The 9670-nt window shown below is 34.4% G+C and overlaps 1 protein-coding gene across 1 annotated transcript; it reads left to right on the forward strand.

Annotated features, from left to right (window-relative positions):
- Positions 1 to 7314: 7314 nt before the first annotated feature.
- Positions 7315 to 9417, forward strand: LOC147513839 (gibberellin 20 oxidase 1-like). Its single transcript, XM_086597141.1, has 3 exons — positions 7315 to 8162; positions 8253 to 8574; positions 8698 to 9417. The coding sequence occupies exons 1-3, from the start codon at positions 7588 to 7590 to the stop codon at positions 8968 to 8970; spliced, it is 1170 nt and encodes a 389-aa protein (XP_086453267.1). The 5' UTR covers positions 7315 to 7587; the 3' UTR covers positions 8971 to 9417.
- The last annotated feature ends 253 nt before the right edge of the window (positions 9418 to 9670 follow it).

A 9670-nucleotide genomic window follows, 5' to 3' on the forward strand; every position in this document is an offset into this window, starting at 1 on the left:
AAGCTTCGTTGTTGAGGGAATTTGAGATGATTGCTTCCTTGGAGATGAGGGTGGCGATTGTTGCTGAGCACATGAGGCTATTGGGTAGCACTCTCATTTTTTGTCCCGTTAGTTTTTATAAGGTATTGGAGTGCTGAAAGAGCAGTATCAACATTTTTGCATCTGTATTCTTTATTGTTCTTTTATGAAAGCACTTAAATGAGCCTTACTTTTTCTATGCTCCCTAATGATATGTGTGTCTTCTTTTTTTGCAGAAAATGAGATGAAATCCAACAGATGTCCTTGCATGGAATGTATAAACATCTCTTCAACTTCAAATTCAACTCAGAGTAATAATGATTTCTCCAATATCAGCGGTACCACTAACACCACTACTGAAGTCATTAACGTATCCGATGTGCCGCCTCTTATTATTGTAAGCAATATCAGATTAAATGTGATTCATTTTGCATTGAAGTTTAGGTGTATTACATGTACTCATTTCATTAGCTAACTTTCTGTTTGCAAACCTTATCAACATTATAAAAAAATTTGAACTGAAATTCATTTTGTACTGAAGTAAAATGCATGTGACTCATTCTGTTAGCCAGCTTATCCTGTTTTGTTAGTAACTTGATTTGATTGCTATTTGTTTTAGGAGAAGAGTAGCTTGGAAAAAAATTGAAGAAGGTTTAGCTAGAGCTAGAACTAGAACTGCGATTAGAGAGGTGGTCCGCACACGTAATTATACATCTCAAAAGGAAGTAAAATTTTATCCCCAGAGGATCACTGTCAACCTCCTGAAGGACAAAAGTCAACAACATAATAGGTATTTGAGTCTGAGACTTGCTATTATCTGAAGCATTGATATTTTCAGGATATACCTAGAACACAAAGGGATCCAAGGTTTCGCCTCCTTAGAAAACTTTGTCTCTCATTATATTCGATGACGAGATTTACACCTTAGTTATAATCCATGGTTTTATTGCATTTTTTATAATTGTTTCTCCTTCAATTTACTGAGATTTGAATGCATGCGCTCGACTTAAATCAGATACTTCGTTCTTTCATTTATTATGGATTTATTAATGCTATCATTATATAGATATTTCTACTGAAGATGGTGAAGCTTCATAACAAAATTGGCTTCATCCTTGGAAAGATGAAATGAGAAATTATAGTCAGCAACAATAATAAGAGAAAAGATCTATCGCAAGAGTTGCACCAGAAAGGCTTCACACCATTCCCTAGAAATATTAAGAATGTTGAAGTGGTACTTACCAGGGTAACTGAAGATGGAAAGGAAACTCAAGACAACTTAGTGGTAGAATTTGGACGCTTAGGAGCAGAGGAGGTTATTAAAATGATCATGAATATCTATTGTGATTGGCACTTGGCACATTGTGATGGAGAAGGTTCGGGGAGCTAATTGCCGATGGGATAGATTGGGTAAATATTTTGAGCAATTGGAAAGAAGGATCTCCAAAGTACCTGTGGTTGAAATTTCTTAGATTCACTTGAGACAGACTTGATGTATGAACAGTTCAAATTCCTTTTTTTTTATCCCTAAAAAAAAAAAAAACACCTAAGCCTAAAGTTTGTTGTCTGATTGTTTTGTAATTCTCCAGATCAAGCTAAGGCCGATGTAAAAGGAGAGTTGTAAGTGAGCAGTTGAAAGGCGAGGTGAAGAATGAAGGTGGCATGAAGGGCTTCAAAACTACCAATGCGGAATCCAACAAAGTACATTTCAATGAAGACCAGCCATTTCTGTTACTGAAAATGGAGCAAATTATGTTAATTAGCTCTACAATTGAAACAGGTTTAATACTCAGCCAAGTAACAATTTATTCTACAATGGTTATAAATATTAACGTATTTAACATTGGACTTGGTGTGTTGTTAACTTAGGGAATGTTGTCATTGATACTTTTCCAGATTAGTTGGCAGGTATTGTCAGCTTTCTCAATGTTCTATTGCTAATTGTGAGCTATATATTAAACTTATATCTGGCTTTGTGTTATTCTTTCCATAGCCATGGAAATTGAAAAGACCATCCCAAAAGAGACAATGGTAGAGAAAGTAGATGAAGACAAAGAATTTGTAGTCAGGCCCAAAAGGAGAATAGGAGATAAGAAACTTGCTACAACTGCTAAAATAGCTAAGCCTACAGCAACTATAAGGAATAGAGGTCAAACCCGTTTAAAGCCAAAGCTAATAACTGATGTACTGAAACCACAAAGGGCCAACTGTCAAGCGGGAAAGTATGTATTTAGTGAAAGTGAATCTGAGGACACTACGGATGATTCTTAGTATGATGTCATAGAGGTAGATGCTAATGAAGATTAAAGATGACACATTTTATTGTCACGCTATGGAAAGGGTTGTTTCCTTCTGATTGTTAGATGGGTTTGTTCTCATTAGTGTCGTTGTACGGCTAAAATCATTATTTTTTGTTTAGTTAATCAAATTGTATAACAAATCGTTTTTTCTCTGAATCTTCAACCCTGGGCTTTTATTTTTTTTTTCAGATTCTTATTCTTTGTGGTTTTTGTTTTTTCTAAGAATGGATCTTAAAGGTTTCTGAAAGATTGAACCTATACGATTCTTCACTTGCTACATGTTTCAATTTCTTAAATGCAGCTGTGTTTAACTACAATGGGTCCTTAACTCCTTATCATTACAAGGCATTCATCATGAGTTTGAACACAGAATTTTAGTCTATATAGGACCACTATCTCCCTTTATTTTTGTTACTGATTGCGTCCATTCGTGTTAAGGTTTTGTTATTAGTGAATCGACAAAGCTTCAGAATTCTGATTTCTCGATTGGTAGGAGTAACCTCAGTCAATGTAGTTATGAAGGAAGCGTGTAATTTATTATGTAAACTAACTGTGTATTTATTTCTATTAAACCGTGTATTTATTTCATGTGAACCGTGTACACAATTGATATTTGGCTATCATACTCTAATCTTGGTCTAGAAGGAAACTCTGGCTTAATCTTATGATTAAGGGTGCCCAGGAAAATATTTCACCTTAGTTTATTTGTTTATGTCAAGATATTGTAATTTGTGTTGTCTGCAAGATTCTCTCACATTACCATGAATGTGTAGAAGTAGATGTGGCTGCACATCCAATTGTAATTCTTCATTGGGCATGGGAGTGGATCGGAGTGGGTTCTACATCGATTAGGAGTTATAACTACATATTATTTAGGGTCTGTTTAATTGTACAAAGGTACCCGGCCTGCTTGGTCTACTAAATGAATGTTTTAGTATAAAATCTTCGAGAATTAGAAATGTTCACCAACGTCAAGAATTTTTGAGGATCCAATAGAAGTTTATACATGTACTATCCAATGTAAATATAATGTTATATAATTATAGCAGTTCATTGAGCTGTTGGAGTTAGGGCTGGTCATCGAGCTACCCGAGTCGAGTTTTGCTATACTCGAGCTCGACTCGCACATGCAGAAGCTCGACTCGAACTCGACTCGAACTCGCATTCGAGCTTAATATTGAAGCTCAAGCTCGACTCGCCTAGTTATACTAATAGCTCGAGCTCGACTCAGCTCGACTCGTTTTACACTTCGAGCTCGAGGTTCGAACTCGAGTTCAGTTATGCTCGTTTGAACTCGAACTCGAGCTCAAACTCGAAAAAAATGTATATAAAACATTAAAACTAGTATAAATTGTAAATTATAGTTGGGTATAAAGTATAAAATGTCGTATAAATTATAAATTATATACTACGTATGGGCTTATAAAACGAGTAGCTCGCGAGCTATTCAAGCTCGAGCTCGACTCGAGTAGCTCACGAGTAACTCGCGAGCTACTCGAACTCGAAATACTCGCTATCTAGAATGAGCTTTAAATTAAGCTCAAGCTCGACTCATACTTTTGTGCGAACGAGTTTGAGTCGAGCCTTCGACGAGCCGAGCTCGAGTTACTCACGAATAGCTCGACTCGATGACCAGCCCTAGTTGGAGTGTATCATTTAAAAACGTTATTCAAGCATTTACTTTGACGTATATGTGCTTTGGGAGTTGGGATAGGCTTATTTACTAAGTAATTTAAAAAGCTTCTCTATTTCTCCTTGAGATGGAAAGTTACGCAATATTTTTAAGTTTTACCACTGCGAAATATTTCATAATCATTAAAGAAGTGTAGTATTTCTAGGCAATCATACATAGATTGAACCCAGGAGATGGTTTATATGTGTTTCGCCGATTGGAAACGATGGATGCATAAATCAATTAAGTCCTATGCCATTTATAATGTTTGTATATGACTCAAGTATGTTCAATCGATTATCCTACTCATATCAAGACTCAAGCAATGGCCTGATGCTTTGCTCGCAATGTATGTGATGGGTTCCAGTGACACCCAAGCAATAGCCTGATGCTTTGCTTGCAATGTTGATGGCTTCTCAGTGAGACCTCAAGCAATGGCTTGAGCTTTGCTATTATAGGTTAAATTTCAGTATTTACTCATTGATGTTTTGGATATAAAATGTCTATCTATCTCAATATTCGCTTATTGACTCATAGTTAGATATGACATAGGTTATGTGCAACTCAACAACAAGATGATCATTGTGCGCAATGAATATAATTTGGTTATCGCTTAAACATATGATATGTTTTGAGTGTTATATTCCTTGATTGTTGCGTTATATTTTGATAGTTTATATAGGTGAGGATGATAAGAAATGTTATTTAGGACAATAATAACCCAAAAATAGAATCAAAACCTTTAAAAAAAAATTAGAATAACATAAACCCTTCAAACAAATTATACATATATTATAAGCAATGAATCATTAGCTATCAATATACATATAATATTTATTCAAGTAGACTTTAGACTTTTGAGTCATTAGCTATCTGTGTAGCAAGTCCGGCCATAGGCCGGGCCAAATGGCTAGTTATATAAATATGGTTGGGCTTAGAACCTGAACATAGAGTTCCAATGTATAATAATCTATTAAAACCAGTATCCCCGATTTATGGTTAGACCACTAATCCAATACCACACCATAGCCTTAGTTGATGTCGATATATAACTGCTTTGCTTCAGTAGTATTGTCATTGAAAATCAGATTTTTTTTTTTTTTTTTGTTACAAATTGAAAATCATGTTATTAATCTTGTTCATAAATTAAATGCATTCCATGTAAATCTTGAATTAGGTAATCCTTGAATCAAGACATATCAAGAGAAAGAATAGTGTAACTCTGAAGCTAGAGGAAATACAAAGTTAAAAACATGGGTTTTTAACTTAATCCCAAGTATACTTTCTTTTGAGATAACCCATCATTTTAGAAATCATTATTGATTCCCCCCACTCTGTCAATTTTATGTGTATTTTTAACGGACGTTGGTATTTTTCATATTGACAATTTTGTTCTTATTTTCAAATTTGCAAAACCCCCATTTTTAACATATGCCTTTGACTATTAACTAATTTTCTCAAAAAATCAGAAACTTAGAAAAAAAAAAAAAAATAAAAACTCAAAAAATCCAGAAAATTGAAAAAATAAAAAAGCAAAAACTCAAAAACAAATTAAAAATATTTTCGATAAAAGAAAAATTAAAAAAAAAAATCCAAAATTTTCTAAAAATTGAAAAAACAAACCAGAAAAAAATTTGAAAAAATGCATAAAAATTTGGAAAAATAATAAAACAACACAATTTTTTTGAAAAAAATAATAAAATCCATTTGTTTTCCTATTTTTTGAGTTGTTTTATTATTTGTTCAAATTTTTATGCGATTTGTTTTTTCTATTTTTGGAAAATTTTGCAAATTTTTTTTTTTGAATTTTCCTTTTATCAAATATTTTTGAATTTGTTTTTGAGTTTTTGCTATGTTTCCGATTTTTTTTTTATTTTTTCAAATTTTTTGAGTTTTTAAAAAAAAAATCGATTTTTTGAGAAGGTTGGTTAATGGTCAAAGACGTATGTTAAAAATTGAAAGGGAGGAGTTACAAATTTGAAAATAAGGATAAAATTATCAATATGAAAAATACCAAATAAAATTGACAGAGTGGGGGGAATTAGTAATGATTTCCAAAAAAGAGAATTATCTCAAAATGGAATATATTTTTGGGGATTAATTCAAAACACCCCTAAAAAATATACTTTGCAAGGGCAAGTTTAATTTATCTCCTTTCAAGATTCTCATTGCGTCCCATATCTTTGGGATGGAAAGGGAATAATTGAATCCATATTAGGAAAAATGAGTTAAAAGGAATAATCCTAATTAGGGTTTCAAACTTCCACTTATTTTAAATTTAATTAGAGAGCTTCCAATGATTACCAAACCATTTGGAGAAAGGAGGTGCGTACAGTGTAAAATTAAAATAAGAAAACTCGGAGAACATTTCAATCTAAACCACTAAGGGCACCACCAACGGTGGTCTGCATTTTGGCAAATGCTGGCTTAGTACATCCCAATTAAATAATTGGATTGGATAATGTCAGCTGGATTTTCTAATTCATATTTTCAGTTTTGCCAAACAAACAAAAATGTCATCATTATATTCGTCCACATGGTACCAGTAGATTAAAGCACTAATAAGCAGTAAAAAATGTACACGAGCTGTCTTTAAAAATGGCATGACATATGGCATTTGTTTTTTAAGCTGATTTGGCATAAAAGGAAGGAAGCTGATGTGACTATGGACGCGGCGTTTTTAGCGTTTTGAAGCATGAAGCGCATTTCTACGAAAAATTGATGGAAATTTTCAGAAGAAAAATGGATTCTATTTTCTTTGGAGAAAAACAACATATATACAGTACTAACTTAAGAAATTCTATGAGAGATGCTAATACGAACTTAATTTTAATTTGTTATTATAGGACTTAATGTCGGCTGGATACAAAACAATCTATCTAGCATTAAAGACTGGCCTCATTTAAATTCTGTGATTCTGTCAATACCTCAATGGCCTCATTTGGCTTCCAATTAACTTCTTCGGAAAAACCGGTTATTGTTTTGCTATGTCTTTTAGAATAGGATCAGCATTAAAGATCAATAAATCAACTGAATGCAATTGCAAACTACTTTCAAGTGCAAATTTGGTGAATGACCTTATTTGGATGGTAATCAATATATTCATACACTAGCCGAGTCGACTGGTCTTGAGTTACAGTCTTACAGATAACAATATAAGATGGTTACAAGCCAAAGAAAGCAATTCACAGCGAGTACAGGTGTGATGTGACAAACATAGTGAAAACAGGACAAGACTACATGCAAATAGGTAATAGAACTCATGAATTTTGGAACAGAAATATATAATTAGTCTATATATAAGTTAGAGGTATATTATATATATGGGGTACATGAATGGTGAAAGAGCACACAACAATATAGCCAAACCAAGAGCCAGAGCAGAGAGGAAGAAATGACGCCAGAGTGAATCCTATAAGATTCCAATTTTTGTTCACCGACTTCCCCAATGGGCGGCCTTGGCTTTTCTCTAAACGCACTCTCCCTTCTCTCTCTGTGAATTCAGTCTTGGCCCTCTCTTTCTTTCACTTGTTCTATATCTTTGCCCAAAATACACTTATCAAACTTACCTTGATAGAGAAGCTTTTAACAACAACAATGGCAATTGATTGCATTGCTAATCTATCTATAAATCATTCTCCGACACCCCCATCGCAACCAAATGAAGAAAAAACGGATGAACAACAGCAACAATCCTTTGTGTTTGATGCTTCAGTACTTCAAAATGAGTCCAACATTCCCAAACAATTTGTTTGGCCTGATCACGAAAAACCATGCTCTGGTACAAAAGAGCTCCCTGTGCCACTTATAGACCTATCTGGCTTCTTATCTGGAGACCCCATTGCTATTAAAGAAGCATCAACGCTCGTCGGGGAAGCGTGCCAGAAACACGGGTTTTTCCTGGTTGGTAATCATGGTGTTGATCCAAATCTTATTGCCAAAGCGCATCAGTTCATGGACTTGTACTTTAATTTGCCTTTATCTGAGAAGCAAAAAGCTCAAAGAAAGCATGGTGAACATTGTGGATATGCTAGTAGTTTTACTGGCAGGTTCTCTTCTAAACTTCCTTGGAAAGAGACCCTCTCATTTCGCTTCTCTGACGATGTAGAACCATCAAATGTCGTCGAAGACTATATCACAAACATCATGGGCGAAGGCTATCGACACTTTGGGTAAAAAACAAACTAGCAGCTACTTTTCTCTTAGTCCTTTTTTTTTTGTCTTCTCCATTCTAATTTGTGTGAAAATTGTGCAATGCTCAGAAAGGTGTACCAAGATTACTGCGATGCAATGAACGGACTCTCATTAGGCATCATGGAGCTCTTGGGGATTAGTCTTGGAGTAGGAGGAGCTTATTATAAGGAATTCTTTCAAGGAAATGATTCGATAATGAGGCTTAATTACTATCCTTCATGTAAGAAGCCTGAGCTCACTTTAGGAACCGGTCCCCATTGCGACCCAACCTCATTAACCATACTTCATCAAGATCATGTTGGCGGTCTACAAGTGTTTGTCAAAGACGAATGGCATTCCATTAGTCCTAATCCACAAGCATTTGTCGTAAACATTGGGGATACATTCATGGTAAATTTGTTTAAACATCTATGTATAAACATAATTAGAACCTGTACGTAATATATCCTGTTTTTACTATATTTTGACTAGAAGGGTTATAACATTTATTTGGTTGGTTATTTATGGTTTCAGGCTCTATCGAACGGTAAATACAAGAGTTGCTTGCATAGAGCAGTAGTGAACAGCGAAACCCAGAGGAAGTCTTTAGCATTCTTTCTGTGTCCACAGAAAGATAAGTTGGTTACTCCTCCAAACGAGCTGATTAACACAGAGCATCCCAGAGCATACCCTGACTTCACTTGGTCATCCTTACTCGAATTTACTCAAAAGCATTATAGAGCTGATGAAAAGACTCTCGACGCTTTTTCAAATTGGCTTCAACAGAAAACAACTGCTCAAGTATAAGGAGTCTATATCATGTCCTTTCGGCTCTTCCGACGAAAACGACTACGGGAGAAAGAAGGGGCTTTAGATTTTGAGTAGCAATACAAGAGAAAATCCAAAAGATAAGCAATTTTCATCTAATGGACCCAGTAGTAGCTGTCAATGATGAACAAGAAACAAAAGAAACAAAAGAAAAGTAAAAAAAAAAAAAAAGAAAGAAAGAGAGAGAGAGTTTAATTTGAGCTCACATTTAGTTTTTTGGTTATGTAGAAATCTAATCTACATAAATACTTCTCTTGTAAAAAAAACGAAAGCAGAGGAAAATTTTACCACTTAGGAATTACAGGCAAAGTTGGAAGTTGGTTTCGATGCATGGTGCAGATCGAAAATGTATCAAGCGAATATTACTAATATTAAAGTTTTTTTTTGGTTACGTAGAGATCTAATCTACGTAACTATCTAAATATATACTTCTCTTGTTAAAAATATCAAAGCAGATTAAACTTTTACCAGCACTCGATAAAAAAAAAAAAAAAAAAAATCTTTTACTGGCAGAATGAAGGCAAAGTTGGAAATTGGTTCTGATAAATAGGACAGAAAAGTTTCTTTCGTACTCTCTCTCTCTCGTTCTCATACCTCATACACATAGAGGCTAGAAGAATTTTCTAGTGGTTTTAAGTGTGGATTCCACCATGGAACATTTCCTCATGACGACCTTGAA

The sequence above is a fragment of the Coptis chinensis genome, chromosome 3, assembly GCF_015680905.1.
Source record: "Coptis chinensis isolate HL-2020 chromosome 3, ASM1568090v1, whole genome shotgun sequence".
NCBI lineage: Eukaryota > Viridiplantae > Streptophyta > Magnoliopsida > Ranunculales > Ranunculaceae > Coptis > Coptis chinensis.